Source organism: Garra rufa, chromosome 16 (genome assembly GCF_049309525.1).
Source record: "Garra rufa chromosome 16, GarRuf1.0, whole genome shotgun sequence".
In the NCBI taxonomy this organism is placed as follows: Eukaryota; Metazoa; Chordata; class Actinopteri; order Cypriniformes; family Cyprinidae; genus Garra; species Garra rufa.
In genome coordinates this window covers 44,447,153-44,473,718 of record NC_133376.1, presented here as the reverse complement: position 1 = coordinate 44,473,718, position 26,566 = coordinate 44,447,153, and the positions used below count along the sequence as shown (strand labels likewise).

At 34.6% G+C, this 26,566-nt stretch overlaps 1 protein-coding gene across 1 annotated transcript; it reads right to left on the bottom strand.

Annotated features, from left to right (window-relative positions):
* Positions 1-40: 40 nt before the first annotated feature.
* LOC141287995 (heat shock 70 kDa protein 4-like) lies at positions 41-25,498 on the bottom strand. Its single transcript, XM_073820120.1, has 19 exons — positions 25,230-25,498; positions 21,465-21,522; positions 20,439-20,579; positions 20,094-20,216; positions 17,215-17,314; positions 16,994-17,127; positions 16,664-16,908; positions 15,048-15,124; positions 14,811-14,962; positions 13,313-13,422; positions 13,101-13,234; positions 9,939-10,123; positions 9,704-9,796; positions 7,540-7,695; positions 7,334-7,459; positions 5,855-5,962; positions 5,612-5,731; positions 5,369-5,530; positions 41-535 (listed from the first exon to the last, which is right to left on the bottom strand). Exons 1-19 carry the CDS (start codon positions 25,334-25,336, stop codon positions 347-349), a joined length of 2,520 nt encoding a protein of 839 aa, XP_073676221.1. The 5' UTR covers positions 25,337-25,498; the 3' UTR covers positions 41-346.
* Positions 25,499-26,566: the final 1,068 nt, after the last annotated feature.

Sequence of the window (26,566 nt, the reverse complement as noted above, 5' to 3'; positions counted from 1 at the left end):
TGCATTTCACATTATGTTAAACATACAATATAAGCGTGCATATGTATGTTTCAATTTATATTTATTGAAACAACAGATGACAGAACCAGCATTTAACAGAAACTCAATCATATGCAGACAGAATTGCTCTCAATCAGAAGTCGTACAGCATCGTGATTTTATGTTTTGTCTTAATATAAAAGGACATGCAAATGTAGCCACCGATTCTCTCATTGGCACAGTCACCCCGCCGCGAGGATGATGATGATTTAGCGTTAGCAGTCACCGGAAACATAAGTTAACATTAACAAAACATTATGTTACATAACATAACGTGTAACGTTAACATAACATTACACAGTGCGGGTTAATCGAGGTCCATATCAGGCTTGGCTTCTGTGCCGTCTGCAGCCGCTTGCTCTGTGCCGGCGGGCTGGGCTTCAGGGTTCTCCTGCGCGTCGACCGGCCCGTTCGGTTCTGAGGGGTTCTCTTCTTTTGGCAAGTCCACTTTGGGCTTGGGTTTGTTCACGACGGGATTGCAAGTCGAGAACAGCTCCTGTGTTAAATGTAGAGATTAAATGCATGGTACCATGGTACTGAATAATGACATACTCAAGTACTCTTAACTAGGGTTGGGTTACTGAACTCGGTACTTTTGAGGGTACCGACCGAATTGCGAATCAGACCTGAAACCTGAAGCGCTCGCACACTAAAAGCCTGCCAAATAGAGCCTAATTACTGAACTAAGTTATGTATCGTGTCTAATTTGCGATAATACTGTCAAAACACACAAGGTTTACATATAAACACAGTTGCTTATGTCTAAAGTGAAATTAAACAACAGAGACAGAGTGCATTTAGGCCACGCCCACACAATCCAACGCTCTCCATTGACTTTGTATTGCGGGAAGTGGACTCCAAGTCATTTCTGACTTTCTGAAAAACAGAACAATGTCTAAAAGCTGCTATGAGACAAGGTGTACAGCAAACAAGCTAAAAAAAAAAAACTCAGAACTACATTTTTATAAGCTGTCGACCCAAAAAACGAGTGTTTAAGGACACAAATAGTTGTAGATGTCAGGGTATTTCACGTTGGGCCATTCAGTTGGATCATTTCTCCAACAAAAGGAAGCAAGCAAAAGGTGCACTGACATAGACCAATAAAATGTAGTTTCTCAATGTATCTCCTCTTTTCAGGGTGGTGAAATAATCCTTTGACATGGTTAAATAATGAATGTTTACTGTCGCCGTTAAATTTTCCTCCAGTGGGTGTAGTTCTCAGAGTAATAACACACGTTGCGCTCCACTTTTGTGTCTTAAACACCTTTTTTTTTTTGGGTCGACAGCTTATAAAAATGTAGTTCTGTTTTTTAGCTTGTTTGCTGTTCACCTTGTCACATAGCAGCTTTTAGACATTGTTCTGATTTTAATTATAAGTCAGAAATGACAAGGAGACAACTTCCCGCAATACAAAGTCAATGGAGAGCGTTGGTTTGTTTTTCCCCCTGGTGGATGTGGCCTTCAGATTATGACACGTGGTGCTCTGTCTCTATTGAGAGAAAAACAGATGCGTACCTGTTAGTGGTGCAACGGATCACAAAACCCACGGTTCGGATCATATCACGGATTTTGAGTCACGGATTGGATCATTTTTCGGATCAGCAAAAAACAAACAAAAAAAAGTTATTTTTTTATTAATTACTGAATGCTTACTTTAAGTACTTCTAATCCAAAGCAAAAACTACTATCTTAACTAAAAAAGTCAGTAACTAAACAAGAACAATGACACAAATGACAAGCGTAGATGAATACAACATAAAGTTACTAATACTAACACTAATTAAATCAATAACCCTAGTATTCAGGTGCAGAAATGTAATATTTAATTGTAAAATAACTAGTGCTTCTCACTGCAGGTGTTTATAGGATGCTGTCTCTTTAAGGCCAAATGCACGCACCTAATACTGGCACGCGTCTCTTTCTCAGCTGTTTCGGTTCACTGAAGACGTAACCGACTGTGTTTACCAGAATACCAAAACGGGTATTTAGACATTACTTTGTATGTACTTTTCCGTTCAAATAGAAGTTAAAGAGGGATCAATCTGTGTGAATCGCGCCTCTCTCTCTCTCTCTCTGTGCGCGTGCTCGCTTCTGGTGTGTGAGGCAGCAGTAAAAAAACAAAACAAAAAAACAAAACAGCGCGCTTCTCTTTTGCTGCAATGGTTTTAAACTGACCAATCAGAAGCTAAATAAAAGAAAAAATGTGCAAATTATAAACTTTTACTCTATGATGGTTATAAATTTAACAGTTAATCCGCGAATCACATGCGTGCCGAACCGTGGGGGCTGGTCCGTACGGATCACGGATCATCTTCGATCCGTTGCACCCCTAGTACCTGTATATAGATGTGTGCAGCTCTTAAAGCGACAGTAATATGTTGCCGATTGTCATTAAAGGGATAGTTTACCCAAAAATTATAATTGTCAATATTTCCTCACTTAAATGTTGTCTTAAACCTGTATTAATTTCTTTCTTGTGCTAAACACAAAATAAGATATTGTGAAGAATGTGGATAACCAAACTGTTAATGCAAAAGCACTCATTTGGCAATATTTGGGATTTTGAAACGCCTGTTGTCTTTTGCCGTTTATCTAAGGTGATTTATCTCAAGTATTTTTTAAACATTTGTTTCTTATTTATTTGGTTTCACAGTGTTTTCTGTTTATTTTTTTTATTTCACATTAGTGTGTATACTGTGTCTCCAAGCTTTCTTATTTGTTTTTTGCTAACAAACGTTTTGTTTCTTCTTTATTTGGTTTCACAGTGTTTGCTGATTTTCAGTTTTGGATACCTAGGCTATTTAAACTTTGTGTAGCCTAAGTAATTTCTCATTTTATATTAGGCATATGTGGTATATTTGTATTCATTTTGTTAATAAAAGTTAAATGAGTTTGACTTGTATTTTGTTGCTGCTTGAACTGAATCGATGGCGAATTGCCCAGGGTATCTGCAGGATTTTTAAGCTCAAATTTGAGACTTTTTAAGACCTGTACAAGTAAAATTAATACCATAGCAGGCTAGGGCAATGTCTATGGTAACATATTAAACTGTAAAAAGATCTACAGGATGATTTACAGTTCAGATACAGGTTTTCACAAAAACAAAAAGTTTATAAAATTATGTCAAAAGTATTAATTATATTAATGAAATTACAAATATATTTTGTTATTTTCTCTTAATTGTTTAGATTTCTATAATGCGTTATTTTTTTGTCGATCCACCAGTTCACATTTACAACTTTGCATGTTTGAAAGTGTAAAATCTTTGGTTGGTTTTCACTTTGGTCAGAACAGAAACAGCAGACGACCTTATTGGAAATGCAAATTCATCCTCTGCCAGCAGGTGGCGCTTTTGGAACAGCAGAAATATTGCTGTAACTGCAAATTAAAAACCTCTTGAAATCATAATTAAGATTTCTTGTTCCATTTAAGACTTTAAATGGCCTTAAAATTTGAAACAACTACAATTAAGACTTAAGACATTTTAAGAGCCAATGGAACCCTGATTGCCGGTAATTTGAAAGTGAAAGTAAAATTTGCACTGCGCTTTAAGCTATTTAAAACAGAAGGAAAAGAAGAAAATAGAGAAAACTTAAACAAACGAACCTGTTTTGGACTTATTTTTTAAGTAAATAAATGTTTTTGTTATTACATAGTAGGGGTGTGACGAGACACTTATCTCACGAGACGAGACGAGACACGAGATTGGGTTCACGAGAACGAGACGAGATTTTTAAACCCATTTTTTAAAGAAATCCTCAATTATGAAATATATAGGGTAAAATAGTATTTAATTCAACAACAACAAAAAATGCAAAAAATGTAGGTGCAATTTGACATGAACTTGTACTATGAAAATAAACTTGTATTTTAATGAATTATATGCAGTAATAAACATGTAAACTAATGCTGCTTGATCTTGAAGTCTATATTTGAACAAAATAAAAAAAAAAAAAAACGAAAGAGCCATTGTCTCAGTTAATAAAGACTTGTTTCACTATTGAATCGCTTGAATGTATAATATAATACTGGCCGTCGGGAGATCCGGGACAATTCCCGGTGGCCTGGCAGCCAATTTGGCCCGCTGCCATTTTTTTTAATTTATATTTTATTTTCATATATATTGTTGTTGTTGTTGTTTCTGTTGCCTGCCGAATGTACTAAAGTGATTATTTCCAAATTCGCCATTCAATAATAATACTCTAATAAATCGTAATCCAGTTCGTCTTGACTGACAACGCAATTCGCCTCGCGAATTAACCATGTTTTCACTAAAAACCAAAAAACATTGTTACTATAGTTAAACTATGGTAACCACAAATTAACAAAGGTTTTGCTACACACGGTATTTGTAGTAAATGGTATTTGTAGTAAAACTCTGGCTATACAAATTGTAATCAAAATGCCAAGAAAAAAAAAAAACACCGTTACTACTATACTTTTACCATAGGCCTAATTAAACCATGGTTAATTTTTCTAAGGACAAAACATGACCCATGATAATGCAAAAAAATTTTCAGTATTAGGATTTTACTAAAGATATATTCAAGATGTAGCTATTATTGTAGGCCAACAGTTTTGACATTTAGGCAAGATAAAACAATAGCACATGGTCCTAATGTAATACTTACATTTTTATAAAAAGGTAAATGGAAGTTCAAGAGATAATCTTTAATTATTTTGCGTGGCACTAGCCAGTGGATTATATTTTTTTTTATTGTCCATGGTTTCAGAATTTGTTGTGGGTTTTTGGGATGGCCTGGATGAGTGTGAGATTTCCCGGCCTGAAATTTTGTCCCAGTCCGCCCCTGATATAATATATGTATAATAATTCAATTACAAATACTTTTAAAACGTGCAGTTGTCGCCATCTCCTGGTGAAGAGAATAAACGTTGCTCTACAGAGGTGTTAGAAGACACTTTCGTTTTGATCGCTACTGTAGACAAGTGTTTATATCCAAACTATAAGCTTTTATCCCAATACTTGTTATTTAAATGTCTGTAACAAAGAAATAATGATGATTATGTGGTTAAAAAGACTGTTTGTGATGCTTTCTGAAACCGCAGCAGTAAGAATGCAGATTTGAATGTCTTCAATAACTTTCACATCGTAAGCGTCAGTGGAGCGCGTGCAACAGTTGTAATAGACATCGCTGAATCGTTGTCATTCATGAATAAGATCGCGTGGGTGTTTGAATAGAGATCATGATATTTTTATGATGCAGCTCTAATGTAAACACCACAAAATGTTTTGCCATAATATCGTCACATTCTCGCAAGACCATTAAAATTTGAAAGATACCCAACCCTACTCGTAACTTTGACTGACCCGTGTTTTGGCCTGTATCTCTGATGTTTTCACCACAGGCTCCACGGCGAGACTCTGTTTGCTCTGCTGGTTCATTTTGCTGTTCATCCAGATCATGACATCGCACACCATCCTGTCCACCTTCTGAACCTCAGCCTCCTCCAGATGGTCATACTGCTCTTCCTGTAATTCATGCAAGACATGTGAAGCACTAGACAGGTGCAAATCTGTATCTTATATAATATTTATCCAGCACAAGCTTACCTTTGTTTTGTAGGCCTCTACAATCTTCATGTATTGCTGCATCTGTCTGCCCAACTCTTCAAAAGCTTTGGGTCTCTCCTCAAATTCTGTGTATCGCTCTTGAATGGGTTGGCCGAGAGTCTGCAAGAACATTTTTAATCATTAACAAGCCCAAAATAGATTTTCATTCCAAATGCATTTAATTTGTCTGTATGATTTGGTGCTGTACATTGTAAATTATAGACCTTAAAAGAAGTTTAGTACCTTCAGTTCAGTAAGTTTGTCAATGTATACTTGTTTAGCCTGGTCTTCACCATCCTCATACAGCCAGACTTCAGTGTCCTCCAGCTTTAATGAGAGAGCATCTCTGTCCTGAAAGAGAAAACAGACTGAGTCAGGAACCACTGTTTATAACCAAAACTATGAGAAGTATTTTTTAAATTTAAACGGAAAATGATTTTTAAACTGAATAATTTTTGTTAATTTAAGATAAAATAAAACAGACATATTAGATGAAACTCAACTTGAACAAAATTAGTAATAAGTAATGAAATTAATACTTAAATTGTAAAAAACAAATTAAAACTAAAGCTATGTTGAAATATTTTTTAAATATAAATTTGACAAAAGTAAAATTATTTAACTGTAAAATTACAATTGAATATATAAAAGATTACTAAATACTATGATAATATATTAATAATAGTAAAATAACACTCATGCACTGATATCAGTTTTTAGAAGTTTTTCATTTTATTAACATTGAGTCATTTTGTTTTTGTAATTTTTCGATTTTATTACTATTTTTTGTTTAGTTTTAGTTATTTTAGAACATTAAATTAAATACTGCATGAATTAAGTTAATATTTCACTGATAACACCAATTTCATTTACTTCATATTCACTATCAGTCATTAAAGATTTTAGTTTTTTTTTTAAAGTCTCTTCTGCTCACCAAGCCTGCATTTATTTTGAAGTACAGATAATACAGTAAACATTTGAAATATTTTTACTATAAAAAAGCTGTTTTCTATTTGAATATATTTTAAAATGTAATTTATTCCTGTGATCAAAGCTGAATTTTCAGCATCATTTCTTCAGTCTTCAGTGTCACATGATCCTTCAGAAATCATTCTAATATGCTGATTTGCTGTTCAGAAAACATTATTATCATCAATATTTTTTTTTAAATCCAAAGATCAGCATTTATCTGAAATAAAAGCTTTTGTAATGTTATATACTATACCATTCAAAAGCTTGTTTGTGAAATAAATTCTAGAAATTAATACTTTTATGTAGCAAGGATGCTTTAAATTGATCAAAAGTGATAAAGATATTTATAGTGTTATAAAAGATTTCTATTTCAGATATATGCTGTTTTCCTGAACTTTCTATTCAAAGAAACCTGAAAAAAATTCAGTAAATCAGAAGATTCAAATAATTATTGAAAAAAATCAATTTTGAAATCACAGGAATAAAATACGTTTTTAAATATATTCAAAAAGAGAACAGTTATTTAAATTAAAAAAAAAAAACATATTTCAAAACATACTCTTTTTGCTGTACTTTGGATCAAATAAACGCAGGCTTGGTGAGCAGAAGTGACTTCTTTAAAAAAACAATGAACATTTTCTTGTTCAAACACTTTTGACTGATAGTGTACATAAACTGCTTCAAGATTTTCCAAGACATTTCACAATTTATGTCCCTAATTTAGATATGAAGCCATGCAACTGCTCTCACGCTCTCAGTGACGAACTTCTCGAATATCCCGTGTAGTTTGTCCCTCATCTCGTACACATACTCCTCCACATAGTTCTTGGCATCGTTCCTCTCCTTCTCAAGCTTGTCCTGCATGATCATCTTTCCCTGAGGAAATAGAATTTCACACTCGATTGAACTCACTGTTGAAAACATTTCCCCAGTTTTCATTTACACAGAAAGCATACCTCGCTCTCCACGAAGAGGTTGAGCATGTCGTTGGCTAACTGCCACTGTGGGTTGTTCTCAATCGGCAGGTCCAGGACCTTTGTTTTCACTTTGGGCTTCTTGGCCTGTGGAGGCTGATCTGATTTCTTCTCCTGTTTGCCTTCCTCTGCTGATGTCTGAACAAATCACAATCCATTTTTAGTTAGAATCAAAACAAAAATTATTCAGACACCAGATATCATTTTTGATGTTTTACTAGTGGGTGCAGGAAACTATAGTTCATTTATGTAAGTGAGGATAGCAAAATAAAGTAAAAGTGACAATGTTATACCTAAATATTATTTACAGTGGACTACCAGTAGATCTGATACAAATTTGGAACCAAAAATTACTCAGACACTTTCACCTGACCATGTTTTGCTTAAGTGTTTTTTCCTTAATTGCTAATGTGACCTTTTAACACCACAGAACGAACAACATTAAGCATTGCTTGGTAAATGGTGAACAGTATTGATAGTTGTGTAAATATTGTCATAATAACAGTTGTGGTTTTTGTGGATTGTAATCCATTTAATACCTTTCTTTCAAAGTTCTAATCTAACATTATCAAGATGAATTTGTTCTGACACAGTTTAACTCTGAGTTCTTGTCATATTTTATTACCATTTTCTAAACTACAGAATAAACTGATAATGTGAGAAACACTAAAAGGTGTCTGATTTTTGAGTCAAATTTTGGTTTGACTGTATATGATTGGTGATAATGACAAAAATGATATCTGAGGGGTGTTCCATAAAACAAATTTACCAAATAAGCCAGGTTTATTGTAGTTATTCTGACATATTGTCACTTGATTTGGCTCAAAATAAGTCAGACTAACTTAAATAATCCTAACTTATTTGGTAAACTTGTTTAATGGAACACCCCCCTGAGTCCTGGATATTTATTAGTATTTTTTCAATAATGCTAAACATTTTATTGCTGACTGTGTTTTCGTACTGCTACTTTAATTGGTTTATATGGAAGCCCATTTTTCACCACTGAATAAAAAATAAAAAATAAAAAAAGTTATTGCGACTTATCTCGCAATTCTGAATTTTTTCTCCGAATTTTGAGGGTTAAAGTCGTTTGTCTTACCAATTGTGGTGTCTTCCTGTCAGCAATTAAGTTACAGATTGTCTATAAGCTTTCTTATGAATGTACAATGTTGCCAGATATTGCTACGAAAAACAAGCAATTACAAAAAGAAAGAAAAAGATATCCGACATAAGTTCAAAGCTTGTGTTTTGTAAATAAGTTTAATATACTAACACTAACATTCAACTTTCCACTTTACAAACGTCCAAAGTGTCACACTAAATTTAAAAAAAGGAGTCAAAAAACACGTATGATAGGTGGATCTGGCAACAAACGTAGTCTGCACCCGCGCTCTCACTCAACGCGCTCTCAAGCCAGCTTTTTTCTATGAATTGTGAGGGTTAAACTCACAATTGTTGAGTTATAAAGTCAGAATTGTGTAATATAAACTTGCAATTCTGAGAAATGAAGTCAGAATTGAGAGATATAAACTTGCAATTTTGAGAAATTGTGTTTATCACACAATCACAAGTTTATATCTCACAATTCAGACAAAAAAGTCAGAAATGCTAAATAAAAAAAGTCAGAATTGCGAGTTTATTTATGAAATTTATTGACTTTATAACTCGAGAAATGAGTCAAAATTCTGACTTCATTTCTCAGACTTGAATGTATCTCGTAATGCTGACTTTATAACTCGCAATTACATCTCACAATTCAGAGAAAAAAAGTTAGAAAGGCAAGATATTGTTCCCTTTGCACTGCAAAGAATGTTTTTGATACTGATTTCATTTGCTTGGTAAAAGCCCAAATGTAAGAATTTGACTCAAAAGACCTTTTTGGCTTTATAAAGCTAAAAATGCCCATAAAAGGTAAAATCCATTTAAACTTATTGGAAAAGATCATTTCTGACCACACAGAATATGAAGCATATAAAAACATTCAGGAGTCAGCTGTCCACAGTAGTTTTTAAAGATAGCAGCACAATTATTGTTATCGGTCAAATTCTAAAAAAATATTAAGATATAATTTTTTTGTCAATATCGTACACCCCAGGTACAAAATATATGGTTCATTTAATAGGTGCTATTTGTAGATCTAATTTACCTCCATTTCCTCCGTCCCAGCTTTTTTCTCTCCATCTTCCTGTTCTCCGGTGCCTGGAGACTTTTGTTCATCTTGATCAACCTGCATTTTGCTCTGTGAAAGATTGAAAACACATGGTGGTTGAGAGTTGAGAAGTATGAATGTTTCCTTCCGCCGCACAGAATATATGTTAACAACATCTTATGAGTTTATTTGGGAGAGATGCGAAATGAATAGCAGTATCCTGCAGCAATACCTCATTTTCTTTTTCTGTGCTCTGCTCTGTGTCCATGTTCTCCTCTTCCTCCTCAGATTTCTGCAGCTCCACTAGCGAAGCACTGGACACACTGAAGATCCCATGGATGTTGACTCGAACCTTCACCTTAACCCTTGAACTCTCGCCTGAGGCCTGAGGAACCACTTTCTGGATGACATACTGGCCTGCGTGAGAGATTTAGTGTATATGTTTACATAAAGAATGCATCTGTGACAAAGACTGTACAGTGAAAATATGCCATGAGCAGAACATAGCAAGTTCAGGGCCCATATGGAAAAAAATAAGTTTTTGCATGATTTCGGTTTCTCTAGCAACAGAATTATTGAGCTGTTTTTCTCTCAGGTCATTGTGTCACTTCTCTGTGTGAAGACAAAAGGTCACACAAACACTGTGATTTTGTTGCTCATATTTTCACTTCAGTAGTTCAATGCCAGGAATGTGTCTCTTCAGTTCTGGAAGAAAACTGGAGTTATGCCAGTTAAAGAATGTAGATTTTACACCGAGGTAGAAGTTGTGGTATTGCATTGTTGAATTGTTTAATTTGCTTAAAGTTGAAATGGAAGTGGCAGTAGATACAGTGCCTTGCAAAGGTATTCATACTCCATTTTTTTCACATTTAGTTTTGTTGCAGCATTATGTTAAACTGCTTTAATTAGTTTTTCCCCACATCAATTTACACTCCATACACCATAATAATGACAAAGCAAAAACCAGATTTGCAAATTTTACAAATGTATTGAAAATAAAACACTGAAATACGTACATTGCATAAGTATTCATACCCTTAACTCAGTACATAGTTAAAGCACCTTTACAGCCTCAAGTCTTTTTGGGTATGATGTGACAAGCTTTGCACATCTGCATTTGGCAATTATCTGCCATTCTTTGCCTCACCTTTTCACCTCTCAAGCTCTGTCAGCTTGGATGGGGGCTGGCAGACATTTTCTAGAGTCCTAGTTGTTCCAATTGTCTTCCATTATGGATAATGGAGGCTACATTAGAGCCCTGTACGGGCCTTAAATCTAAGTCCTAGCCCGGCCCTGGCCCGAGATGCACAGGCTGTAGCCCTGCCCTTGTCCGACAGCTTATCAAAATTTTTGGCCCGAGTCCGACCCAAAGCCCGTCTTTTTTTCCCGCCAAACAGCTTATACCGTTACAGCCATTAAAATAGACCAAATTTGTATTTAATAGAAAGTTTATGTTTTTTCGTTTCGTTTTTTTATCAGGATAATTTAGAGAAATGTTTGGAGTTTTTTTTTGTTTGTTTTTTAAATGTAAGTTTTAGTTTTTTAAGTGACATCGATATCCAAGCGGTATGTGGTCCACAGTGAGTTTACTCAATTTAACCTATATATCAAATCAACACTTGACTAGTCTCCAATACAATCCACAGATATAAAACAAACATCAATATATCACAATGTTAGATTTAAAGTTTATTATCACCATCTCAGAACAAAGGCATTTCGAACAAAAATAGAGAGCAGGGCAGGTAGCTCTGCTGCGCAAAAACCGGAACATGCAAAGTCGCAGTGGTAAAGTAAACGAATAATGAACAAATATATAAAGAATAAATAATAATATAGAAAACTTCAAAAACATAACTTTACCACGTGGCTGGAAATCTCTATGCGGCGCAGAGTATGTGAGCAGAGTGGAGCGGCAAGGATTTCCCCTCCGCGCTCCTTGCATTTAATAATCGCTCCACTCCTTGCTCACTGATATCAGAAACACAAAAAATTTAGTATGTTTAAAAAATGTAACAGTCCTGTTCCTAAAATATAATAAAATAAAATAACAGGAGAGTTTCAAACACTAGTGTGCAATCTTTGTTCCTACCACATGCCAAGCTAATAATTGTCAGCATTAAAAGAGTATAATTGCTGCTTTTTTGCAGTGCAAAGTTTGTAATGAAAATAACAATACGTTTTCGTCAGTTATTTTACCTACGGATCGCTGCATTTCTTACAGATTTCTGCTCATTCAAAATCGGATACCATTTCATTTGTTTTAATGCATTATTGACAGAGCGATTGTGTGTGAATAAGTGTTGTACCTTTCATGCTTTCACCTGAAAATATTCAGTATCTAGAAGGAACAAACTAATTCCTTGTGAACTATAATTTACCGCCCATCCATTGCCGTCATCATAGCCTTCACATTATTTCTGATTTGAGTGATCCATCTCTATCAAGCTAGCTAAACATGTTTAACATATAAATTCCTGCTTAATATGCAGTTATATTACGGACCGTTGGCATGAATTGTACTCATGATAGAGCGGTGGTGGAGCGCTCTTGGAGCGAGTGAAAACCATAAAAAAATCCACTCCTTCCTCCATTCAAAATCACACCGCTCTACTCCGCGCTCCGCTCACATATTCTGCTATGCTCAGGCATCACTGGCGCTTTCGGACCGCACGCATTAGATCTCATGAAACTTTTTAAAAAGTCTTTTCTAAAGCAGGCCCGAAGCCCGATATGCGTGCAAGCTATGACGTGAAAATTAGCCCGAAGCCCGGCCCTAGGGCCATAAAAAAGTCGGGCCCCGAAGGGCTCGGGCTCAAATGCAGGGCTCTAGGCTACATGCTTCTGTCAACCTTCAATGCAGCAGATTTTTTTCTGAACTCTTCCCTTGATCATTGCCTTAACGCAAGTCTGTCACTGAGCTCTACAGGCAGTTATCTTGACCTCAGGACTTGGTTTTTGCTCTGATATGCATTTTCAGCTGTTAGATCTTTTCTGAGAGGTGTGTGCCTTTCTAAATCATACTCACTCAAATGAATTTGCCACAGTTTAACTCCACTCAAAGTTTAGTAACATCTAGAAGCAATATGAATGCTCCTGAGCTAAATTGAGTGTCCCAGAAAAGGGTATGAATACTTATGCAACGGGATCTTTTCAGTTTTTTTTATTTCTAATAAATTTGCCTGTTTTGTGCTTTGTCATTATGGTGTATGAGATGTAGATTGACATGGGAAAAAAAGTAATTTAAAGCAGTTTAACATAATGCTGCAACAAAACATTAAAAAAAATTACTTTTGCAAGGCACTGTATTTTCTTCCATATTGTGATGTATATCCAAAAGGAAGCTTGTTTTAACATGTTACTGTTTGAACCCTGAGTGTGTGTGTGTGTATACCTATTGTGGGATCTGGATACGGGAGCTCTTTAGGAGAGTTGTAATACGCTTCCAAGGAAAATGGCTCTCTGCGGTAAAACGTCAGCACTTTGGAGAAAGGTGCTGCATGGTTCTTTGGGAAGACCTCACAGTCGCTGAAATGAAAAATCAAAGCAGTGTAAATAAAAACAAAGTAGTGTCAAACACAATGACTGATCATCAAATGTTTGTACCTTGTTTCTCCATCTTCAGCTGCGGAATTCCATTTCAGAGAGATGGGAAAGGGAACCACCTCTGTTATGGAGAACTCACGCACTTTAAAAGCAGGGGAGAGGATAGCGCACTGTGGGATCAGGAGACAGAGACAGTGAGGCAGGGAAAACAAAACACCAAGGCCACATTTACATTACATGGTTCAAGTAACCCAAGTACAATTTTTGTAGCACAGATCAGATATGACCCACAAATATTTCACAGATAGGTTTCAGGCCTCATTCATGTGTGGAAATAAATCTGAAATGTCTCTGATATGTGCATTTGCATGTGATTCTTCACACTGATTCTTCACATCATCATCATCATCATCATCATCTTTCAGCAACGAAAACAAAAAAAACTTGCTTTCACAATGCAGAACACAGTGTCTTCTTCACATGATGTAAACACACCAACCAGGGGTGTGACGAGACACTTATCTCATGAGACGAGAACGAGACGAGATTTCTTAACTTTTTTGAAGAAATCCTCAATGATGAAATATATTGGGAAAAATAGCATTTTATTCAACAAGAAAACAGAAAATAAAAATGTAGGTGCATTTTGATATGAACTTGTACTTTATGAAATTAAACTTCTATTTTAATGAATTATATGCAGTAATAAACATGTAAACTAATGCTGCATGATTCTGTGTAAACTAAAAAACAATTTTCTTTTATAAACTGGAGATCATGATTCTGACGAAAAAAAGGATTAGAAATCTAAACAAAATTAATTTACTAATGGTTCTGACAGAATGCTCATTGCTTAAGTCTAAATTTGAACAAACAAACAAACAAAAATAAATAAATAAATAAAAGAGCCAGTGTCCTAAACGTAACACTAAAGACTTGTTAGAAGATACTTTCGTTTTGATCGCTACTGTAGACAAGAAGTGTTTATACCCAAACTATAAGCTTTTATCCCAGTACTTATGTTATTTAAATGTCTGTCACAAAGAAATAATGATGATTATGTGGTTAAAAAGACTGTGTTGCTTTCTGAAACAGCAGCAGTAAGAATGCAGATTTGAATGTCTTCAATAACTTTCACATCGTAAGCGTCAGTGGAGCACGTGCAACAGTTGTAATAGACACCGTGAATAGAGATCGTGATATTTTAACTATTAGTCATGCAGCTATAATGTAAAGACTGCAAAATGTTTTGCCATGACATCGACACATCGGAATATCGCGAGATCTCGTGCCACGAGATATCGTCACACTCCTAACACTAACTAACGGAAGTGTTTGTGGGTAGGTTAGACTGTTCGTATTTTTATTTTTATTAATCACGCACTTTCTTGATTGACAACTTTGCAGACATTGAAGGATAGCTACGTTACAAACTACAAAAAAAAAAAAAAAAACTAATATACTTAAACTGGAATTGTGCATCAAGACCTGCAGCTACTTTCAAATTCAGTCTTGTTACACTGCATGGCTTGAGTCAGCAGAGGAACTGTAATCTGACCTGGAGGGCACATCCTCTGGCCACAGCCTCATCTGCATTCAGCGTCGTGCTCGGTTCCTTCCCAAAGAACTTGGTGATTCTTTCTTTGACTGCCGGCATTCTGGAGGCTCCTCCCACTATTTCCACAGCATGGATGTCATCCTTCTTCAGATCTGCACAGGAGCAGGTGACCAGATGGTTTAATGAATAACTTTTACAACATATACCCTTTATTATCCAATGAAGGTCATTACTCACGAGCTTGTTCCATTATACTGCGCAGCGGAGGCTCCACTCGGGCTAAAACATCAGCACACATCTCCTCAAACTGGCCCCTGCCACAGGAATAAAACAATATATAAGCTCAGAATGAAGTACTTTCAGGATGTTAAAGGAGTAGTGTCTTTTTTTCTTCAGTCCTAAAGAAATCATGTTTTTTGAGGAAAACATTTCAGGATTTCTTTCTATATAGTGGACTTCCACGGTGCCCCTGAGTTTGAACTTCCAAAATGCAGTTTAAATGCAGCTTCAAAGGGCTCTAAAAAGTAATAGATAAATTGTGATTATTTAAAAAAAAAAAAATCAATTTGCTAGATAAGACCCTTCTTCCTTGTCTGAGATCAATTAGAGCCCTTTGAAGCTGCATTTAAAATGCATTTTGGAAGATCAAACTCGCAGGCACCATAGAAGTCCACTATATGGAGAGAAATCCTCAAAGGTTTTCTTCAAAAAACAATTTCTTTACAACTGAAGCTATAAAGAGATGAACATCTAGGATGACAAGAGGGAGAGTACATTATCTGTAAATTTTTGCTCTGGAAGTGAACTATAAGTATAAGCTGTGAATGTAAATCAAAAGTGCATGCAAAAAAATGTCATTGCAAACCTATATGATTTTCTGTCTTCTGTGTAAATCTCATTGAATGCTATTGGTTTAGTTTCAAGACTGAATATGCAAATTAAATATGTGTGATAAGTGAGATTCAAGATTTCGAGTGATCTTCTTAAAGAGATAGTTCACCCAATAAATTTAATTCTGTCATTCCAAAACAGATTTTCATTCACCATCAAAACACAAATTCAGGCATTTTTGAAGAAACCAGAGAGATATCTGTCCATTCTATCAAAATGTCCACACACATTTTCATATAATAACACACACAAAACTCCATGATTTGAGTGCTTTTATCAACGTCTTTTAAGGATATGCAATCACTTCATATGACGAACAGATTTAATTTTTGACCTTTAATCACATATAAACACTGATCAAAACACATGTGTGACCCTGGACCACAAAACCAGACATAAGGGTCAATTTTTGGAAATTTAATAAATAAGCTTTCCATTGAGGGTGTATTGTTTGTTGGTTTTTTGGAATGGGACAATATTTGGCCGGGATAAAACTATTTGAAAATCTAGAATCTGAAGGTGCAAAAAAATCAAAATACTGAGAAAATCGCATTTAAAATTGTCCAAATGAAGTTCTTAGCAATGCATATTGCTAATTAAAAATTATGTTTATATTTTTGGATTAAACCATTTAAGCTAGTTTTGGTATAATGGCCTTGTAATGGAAGGACAAAAAAGATGAAAGAGTTTAGAATGTGACACAAGGTTGAGTACATTATGATATTTCATTTTTGAGTGAACTGCCCCTTTAAGACTTGTAATGTAGCACACAAGTCATTTAGATCCTTGAACTTTAATGATGCTTTCTGAAGCCTGACAGCCCTTCAATCATTTTTCTAGACCTATTAAAAAGGCTTGAAAACCCATAAAAAAAATCCCAAAGGCTTGGAATGGCATATGACCACAGCATTTTTATGTGACTGCTAGGGCTTGTTTCAATTCAGTTGAAACTAACTACGTACCTGTTGAGTTTGCCTGTGACATCAATATCATTCATGAAACACTCGATGTTCAGCGGCAGGTCGGAGGAGTTTGCACTCATCAGCTTCTTGAGCTTCTCACATTCCTGGTAGAGTCGGACCAACGCTCTGGGCTTGGTCTTCACATCCAGCTTGTACTTCACTGCAAACTCCTGACAAAAATGTTTGACCAGCTGCTCGTCAAAGTCTTTTCCTCCCATTTCAGGGTCAAAGGCTGTAGCGAGAATCTGTACGAGCAGAAAAAAACATGTCAAATTTTCCACATAATGGTCAAGATCACATGTTGAGGGTGTAAATGACAATGGCACACACCTTGAGCTTGCCTTTATTGAAGGCACACACAGACACCTGGTAGCTTGAGTGGCCAATATCCACAAACACCACTATTCTTGGCTTTTCTTCAGGAGCTGGAAGATCCTGCTTGTAGATACCGTATGCCAGTGCCACTGCATGCAGAAACCACAGATGTCATTTAAGAGTGGAAAGTGGATGTGTTACAATGGAAATGCTGCAGCAAATGTTGAACAATTCACCTGCGGTGGTTTCATTCATAAGTCTCAGACAGTTGAGTCCTGCGATCTGAGCTGCATCGATGACGGATCTTCTCTCAGAATCGGTATAGAAGCAGGGGACCTTATGGATTGAATAGGAAATTGATATTAGACTATACACACACTAACAGTCAAAAGTTTTTGAACAGTGGTTTTTGATGTTTTTTTATAGTCTTTTCTGCTCACCAAGCCTGAATTTATTTGATCCAAAGTACAGCAAAAGCAGTAAAATTTAGAAATATTTTTACTATTTCAAATAACTAATTTCTATTTGAATATATTTTAAAATGTAATTTATTCCTGTGATTTCAAAGCTGAATTTTCAGCATAATTTCTCCAGTCACATGATCCTTAAAGGGATAGTTCACCCAAAAATGAAAATTTTATGTTTATCTGCTTACCCCCAATGCATCCAAGATGTAGGTTACTTTGTTTCCTCATAAAAACACAAACGAAGATTTTTAACGAAAACCGGTGCAGTCTGCCAGCCTTATCATGGACGTGCATGGGCACCAAACCTTTAAAAGTAAACAAAAACATGCACAGACAAATCCAAATTACACCCCGCGGCTCGTGATGATACATTGATGTCCTAAGACACGAAACGATCGGTTTTTGTGAGAAACTGAACAGTATTTATATCATTTTTTACCTTTGATACACAGCCACGTCCATCTGTCATGTGCACGAGTTTGGCATCAGTTACGTCACATGAGCACGCGCTCTGGCGTAGAATACGCAAACGCCGGAAGCGATCTGTCGCGTGTATACGACACTCATTGTTTACACAGTGCACAGAGATTGTGTGTATAGCGGCTATTCAAAATGGTAATTACTTGCGCGTATCCTGATTGTTTAAACCGATTTAAAGCTAAAAGATTAAGTTAGTTTGCGCAAACTCATCCGGGACTTTTCACTGATTTCCCCTTACAACGTTTGCGTATTCTACGCCAGAGCGCGTGCTAATGTGATGTGACTGATGCACATGACAGATGGACGTTGCTGTGTATCAAAGGTAAAAAATGATATAAATACTGTTCAGTTTCTCACAAAAACCGATCGTTTCGTGTCTTAGGACATCAATGTATCATCACGAGCCGCGGGGGTGTAATTTGGATTTGTCTGTGCATGTTTTTGTTTACTTTTAAAGGTCTGGTGCCCATCCACATCAATGATAAGGCTGGCAAGACTGCACCGGTTTTCGTTAAAAATCTTCGTTTGTGTTTTTCTGAGGAAACAAAGTAACCTACATCTTGGATGCATTGGGGGTAAGCAGATAAACATCAAATTTTCATTTTTGGGTGAACTATCCCTTTAAGAAATCATTCTAATATTCTGATTTGCTGCTCATAAACACATTATTATGTTGAAAACAGTTGAGTAGATTTTCTTTAGGTTTTTTCGATGAATAAAAAGTTTAGAAGAACAGAAGAAATATAATTTTTTTGTAACATAAATGTCTTTTTCGTCACGTTTTGATCAATTTAAAGCATCCTTGCTAAATAAAAATATACATTTTCTATGATTTCTACTGTAAAAATCTCCTCGTATGTGTTTTTATGAAAGCCTGTTTGAACCAGTAAATAAAAACAAAAAACAAAAAGGTAATTGCAACTTTTTATTTCACAATTCTTACTTTTTTTCTCACAACTGTGAGTTTACATCTCATGATTCTGACATTTTATCTGGACTTTATAACTTGCAATTGCAAGTTTATATCTCAATTTTGACAGAATTGGAAGATAAATATATTTTTTGAAGAATAGAAGGTTCAGAAGAACAGAATTTATCTGAAATAGAATTGTTTTTGTAACATAATAAATGTCTTTATGATCACTTTTGATCACTTATGTTTACATTTCCTGAATTTGACTTATTCCTCAGAACTGGACTTTATAATTCGCAATTGCAAGTTTTTGACAAAGGGAAATCAATATTGCGAGATAAAAAATAATTACACTGTTGTATTTTTCAGCGGCAGAAACTGGCTTCCATATTCTCGCAGACACTTGTTTTTAACATTTATAATTTTTTATTTTTTTATATTTTCCACTTTTAATTTGTAGTAATTGTTGCTTTTCTCATTTTGATTAGTTTTTTGTTGTTTTTAAACTTGTCTGTAGTTATTCATTTGATTTCAGTTTTAGTTTAGTATATCAGGTTACACAATGTAAATTGCAAAGTTTACATTTTTTAATATTTCATTATATGTGACCAGTCACAAAACCAGTCATAAGGGTACATTTTTTTGAAATTGAGGTGTACATTATCTGAAAGCTGAATAAATTTGCATAAACTAGTTAGTCAGGATAAACTGTTTGAAAATCTGAAATCGGAGGGTGCAAAAAACTCAAAATATTGAGAAAATCACCTTTAAAGTTGTCCAAATGAAGTTCTTAGCAATGCATATTACTAATCCAAAATTAAGTTTTGATACATTTACGGTAGGAAATTTACAAAATATCTTAATGATCTTTACTTAATATCCTAATGATTTTTGGCATAAAAGAAAAATGGATAATGCATTTTTGGCTATTGCTACTTATATCACATATTTCAGTTTACATATATTTTTAAGTAATGATTTTTTTGTTTATTATTATTTTAGTTAAACATGTTAACCCAGACACTAGTAAAAATCTCTATATTAAACAATATGTCTCAAATAGTGTTTTTTTGTCTTTCCTTCCTGTGATGGGGCATCCCTGACAGAAGCAAATGACAGTTAGTGTAACCAAATAATAACCCGAGGGGGAAAAAAAACTAAATGCCTGCACTGTTGAGCCCTGCTATGGATGACATGGTCTGCAAACCCACTAATTACATGCAACATCATTAGGGATGTTCATTTTAACACTTACAGAGATGACACAATCAGCGACAGGTTTCTTGAGGGCGCTCTCAGCCGTCTCCTTGAGTTTGGTGAGGAGCATCGCAGTGATCTGTTCAATGCTGAACACCTTCTCCTCCCCCATGTATGTCACCTACAACATACAACACACGACTGCTAAAGGACAAAAACAGCTCACAATCGCTCGCACATTCACAGCACAGCAGAACTCTGTGCTTGGCTTTACATGAAGGTTTTGCTGCCAAAACCAGACCTCTGAACAATGCTGGCACAATGTGATCAGTCAGCTCACAACGTGTTGTGTTTGCACGTGGCAACCGAATCCCGGGTTTCTTGATGACATTTAGCTACTCACCTTTATGCCCGTCGTGCCCGATGGCATCTGTGAAAGGTCATAAACGAGACTGGACTTCACGTTCTGGACAAACGGATCTGAGAACGCACGGCCATGGAAACGCTTGAATCCTTGGACAGTGTTTTTGCAATTGGTGACCAACTGTGTTTCAAAAGAGACAAAAACATTAGTAAAATCATGGCACTGAACGAAAACAATGAAACTGAACCGAACAAAACTCGCAAATTCTGTTGATTATTCCTGGTGAAAACGGTCAATTATTGTCATGTTTTGGGCTGTACTAAGCGGTCAGACCAGGAAAAATATTTGGAATACTATAGACTGCCCAAAATTATAACAAATCAAGGAGAAGAGTGCAAAAAACTGTCTTGAGGAACAAAAGGCATTTGTGGTTTGCCAAACTGAACCAGGATTTGTGTTTGTTCTTATCATTTCCAGTCAGGAAGGTGAAATATTAGGCTAATATTTTAATTAACACTGCTTGTATCCATCTTTACCACCTTTACCTTTAGTTTGTCATAATTTAGCACCATTTCCTTCTCTATATGATTTAGCAGCTTCCACTTGTTTTTGTCCATGGTTTAGACAGCAGAAATAAGCAGAAAAACAAATTCAGTAGAAAATAAACTGTGTAATCCATGATGTTGTTTACATCTGAGTATCACCAATATGGCCGCACATCGGGTAACTGATCAAATCATAACGTAAGTGCAAACCCTCAATAAAAAAGACTGCAGGAAGGCAGCTTTAAAAATCCTTTAGGCAGGGTAGGATCATATTTCATTTTTGACAGGAATACAAATAAGGCTGTGACAGAAGACAGAAGTACTTGTGTTCAATGAACTGCAATGTTGTTTAACAACACAAAAATGGAATGAAAGTTTTGAAAAGTGTAAAAATGACAGGATCTAAGACCTTACAGTGTGTACAATGGTAAAGACTGGAATCTATCACTCACAGCCTTGCTTTCATATGTGTTAAATTAAAAATAGCATCTAGTCCGGCTAAGGTCCATATATCACATACCTGGCTTTTTGCTGCCGCTCCAATAGATCGATTTCTTGGTCCAAAAGACACACATGCTCTAAAATGAAGAACACAAATGGTCAAACATTATGACAAATGACTGTAATTGAATAAATTATAATTTATTCATTTATTTATATATATAAAATTTACAATATACAATTATAATATTTTACACTATATACACAAGTCAAAAGATTTTTTTTAAGTCTATATTGCTCAACCAAGGCATTAGTTTATTTGATCCAAAGTACAGCAAAAGCAGTCAAATTCTGAAATATTTTTACTATTTAAAATAACTGATTTCTATTTGAATACATTTTAAAATGTAGTTTTTTCCTGTGACTTCAAAGCTAAATTTTCAGCTTCATTTCTCCAGTCACATGATCCTTCAGAAATTATTATAATATTCTGCTTTGCTGCTCAAAAAACATTTATTATGTCGAAAACAGTTGAGTTTTTTTTAGGTTTCTTTGATGAATATAAATTTCAGAAGAACAACATTTATCTGAAACATAATCATCACTTTTGATCAATTTAAAGCATCCTTGCTACATAAGTATACATTTCTATAATCCCTACACTCAAAAAATACAAATATACTGACTCCAAGCTTTTAAATGGTGAAGTGTATAATGTTACAAACGCTTTTTATTTCGGATAAATGCTGATCTTTAGATCTTTCTATTTATCAGAGGATCCTGAAATAAAATCTACTTAGCTGTTTTCAACAGAATAATAATAATAAATGTTTCTTGAGCAGCAAATCAGAATATTAGAATGATTACTGAAGGATCATGTGACTGGAGTAATGATGCTAAAAATTCAGCTTTGATCACAGACATAAATTACATTTAAAATATATTCAAAAAGAAAGCAGTTATTTTAAATAGTAAAAATATTTCACAATACTGAAGCTTCTGTTGTACTTTGGATCAAATAAATAAATGCTTACATATACAAATATACATTTTAATTATATAAAATAATAATATATAATCCTACCAATTGGAACATTTACAATGATGCTAAAATTCAGCTTTTCATCACAGGAACAAATTAAATATTTTTTAAATATATTCAAATAGAAAGCAGTTATGTTAAAGGAGAAGTTCACTTTCAGAACAAATTTACAGATAATGTTCTTACCCCCTTGTTATCCAAGATATTCATGTCCTTCTTTCTTCAGTCATAAGGAAATTATGTTTTTTGAGGCAAACATTTCAGGATTTCTCTCCATATAGTGGACTTCTACGGTGCCCCCGAGTTTGAACTTACAAAATGCAGCTTCAAAGGACTCTAAACGATCAAAGCTGAGGAAAAAAGGGTCTCATCTAGCAAAACAATGGGTTATTTTCTAAAAAAAAAAAAAAAAAGAAGAAAAAATTACAATTTATATAGCTTTTAACCTCAAATGCTAGTCTTGTCTAGCTTGGCAAGATGAGCATTTGAGATTAAAACGTATATAAGTTGTAAGTTTTTAAGAAAATAACTTGTTTCACTAGACAAGACCCTTCTTCCTCGGTTGGGATCATTTACAGCCTTTTAAAGCTGAACTTTGGAAGTTCAAACTCAGGGGCACCATAGAAGTCCACTATATGGAGAGAAATCCTGAAATGTTTTACTCAAAAAACATAATTTCCTCACGACTGAAGAAAGAAAGACATGAACATTTTGGATGACAATTATGTGTAAATTCTTGTTCTGAAAGTGACACTACTCCTCAAAATATTACAGCTTCTGTTACAAAATACTAATATGAAATCATTCCAAATTTACACTTATTTAGGTCTGATGGTTCAGTCCCAACTAACAATTTTTGGTTCCCAGAACTTTCTGGTGGGAACGTTAGTTTTTGGTTCCCAGAACGTTCCCATAAGGTTAGGGGAATGTTCTGGGAACCTATGAAGAACATTCCGGGAACGTTCCCGGAACGTTCTTTTTAGGTTAGAGGAACGTTCTGGGAACCTACTGGGAATGTTCCCGCAATGTTCTTTTTAGGTTAGGGGAACGTTCCCACAACGTTCTAAGAACGTTCCCGGAATGTTCTTCATAGGTTCCCAGAACGTTCCCCTAACCTCTTCTGTACGTCCGCACTCCCGTGTCCCAGAGTAAGCGGCATGGAAGGCGGACGGATGTGAATCTCAGTAATCACTACTACACACCATGTCTTGTTTTAAACAATTGTTTAATCATTACAGATAATCAGAGCACATTTAACCATCATAAGGAGCATTAAATGAGACTAAATTATGCTATACTTTGTTAGATTTCGTTAATGTAAGATGTAGAAGTACCATACCATAAAACAACCCAGATTTTATGTTTTTAAAGCACCAAATAACATGACTTCAACAAAATATTCGATTTAAAAAATCTGTATTTAATTTTTTACAGACATTAAAAACGAATAACATTTATTTGACTTTAACTAGGATAACATTACATTTGTTTCTTACCACTGAATTAACGATGATGTGCTTCCCTCTTTTGGTCGCTAAACGAAAACGTCTGGGTTAACATTATGTTTTCTTCAATAAGACGTGTCAAATCTCCCTAAAATAACAATATTTACTCTCGTATATATATTAGTTATAAGTAATTATCCATTAAAGAGATCAATCAACAAACTTTAGTCAGTCAGTAAAACGAAATGACCGTTATTTTTTAAATTACGCAAGCGGCCAGTGTTGCCAGATCGGGTTGACGATTTCCAGCCCAAAAGCTCACCAAAACCCGCCCACTTCAACAAAAACCAGCCCAAATTTTAACTGCCAAAATAATGAGAATTTTATTGCCATGTCAAGGTTGATAAGGACCAATTTTATCTCTTTAAAAAAAGAATAATGACAAAATAAAATAAAGATAAATCAATTTCACAGGAATATGGATCAAAACACAAACAGAAACCGCCCAATCTGGCAACACTGTCAAGCGCGCCGCTTTATGTCGAGGACAGGAGAAAGCGCGTGCTGGAGTAAAGAAATAAACAGTGTTTATAATATGATTTTCAGACACTTAACCTTGGCTTATTTTAGCTATAAAATTAAAATTATATTATCATTATAATGTGGTTTGACCACTTTGATGTCATTTATTAAAAGCTTATTTCGGACATGAGATTCTAGTTTGTTTATGATGAAAAAAAAAATACATAGTTTTAAGCAAAGTTTTAATTCGTTTACATGGTAATGACTACTAAAAATACCACATACGCAGGGAACGTTCTGGGAACGTTCTCTCTAGGTTATAAAAATAAAACTTAAAAAATAACCTGCAGGGAACGTTCTTTTTAGGTTAAAAAATACAAACTAAAAATAACCTGCAGGGAACGTTCTGGGAAGGTTCTTTTTAGGTTATAAAATTAAAACAAAAAATAACCTGCAAGGAACGTTCTTTATAGGTTATTAAAAAGAGAACCTACAGGGAACGTTCTGGGAACGTTCTCATTTGGTTCCCGAAAAAATAACCAAATGGGAACGTTCCCAGAACGTTCTGTGTTTGCTGGGGTGTCGGTGTGTTTCTCAACCTACACTATTAAAAAGTGTCATTATAATCACGCTAATAGTATTACACCACAGTTAAAGTACCATGGTATTACAGACATCCTGCTGATTAACGGAGGCACCTCAAGGGGGTTAAAGACCGTCCAAGAGCCACTTAACAGCGGATTTCCGCAGTTACACACCTTAGCCATAGGTTCAGATGTTTACTAGGGTGTGTGAGTGAGGATGTGCTGTAGATGAGTAAATAAAGCGGACTCACGGTGTGCATCGGTCGCTGTATTCATTGGCCACAGTCTCGATTCCTCCGGCTCGAGCTACCGCTACATAGCAGTTGAGAAAACCCACGTCAATACCCACCACTGACATCTTAAAAACAGCGAGATTACGCAAACACTATAACCCCGAGCCCAAATGTGGATTGGATGGTCGATCTGTAAAATGTAACGAGTAAATAAGAGCGTTTTAATTCATTATTCTACTGTAAATTCAGGGGAGGAATCAGGCTGCGGATGATAAACGCCGCTCATGAGACAACAGGATCGCTTCCGGTTCAAGGGGGGGCTAAAATGTCCAACACAAAAGTTGTACTCTGAATCGCTTTTAATTTCCGATTTTCCTATTGTTTTTAAGATTAACATTTATGGTTAAAATAAAGTCTGTGGTAAAAAATTAATTTCTCAACTCAAACATGATTTTTTAAAGCCATTGTTTTAGAAACCTTAAGTAGCTATGTCGCGTCGCTAAGAAAGATCCATAATATATTATTTAATAAATAATATAACAAAATATTACAATATAAACAATACTACAATATAATATATATTGACTAATAACAGATCAGTGTTATAAGGACTACAACAGAATGTACAATTTTTTTTAACAATACAAATATGTTAACTTTATATATCGTTGTCACTATAGTGTACGTGTACTATAGTATACGAGTGGCTTTTTATCTCAAAGTACAGAAAAAAATATTTTTAAATATAAAATATTGTAACATTATATACAAATATACAGATATGTTGACATTTCATTAATAAATATATACATATATAAATATTAAAAGTATATTGTAAAAAAAATAATTTTAAGCGTGCCAAATTGCGTTAATGTAGAGAAAAAATATTTTCAAATAGTAAATATAAAACGTAATATTATATACAAATATACATACATGTTGACATTTAATTATATATACACGTGTGTATATAATTTTGTATAATTTTCAAGCTTAACAAATTTGTTTCAAAGTAGGGAAAAATATTTTTAAAAATTAAATAGAAAACATTTTAATATTAAAAATATTAAATACAAATATATGTATTGTTGACATATTTAATTATATATATATATATATATATATAAGGACTGTCAGACGATTAATCACGATTAATCGCATCCAAAATAAAAGTTTATGATTACATACTATATCTGTGTGTGTATATATTATGTATATATAAATACACACACATACATGTTTATTAAAGAAAAATATTTTAGATTTATATATAAAATATTTATAATTCTATATATAATCTAAATTAAATAAAAGTATAACTATTCATACATATAAATATTGTTTTAATCTATACA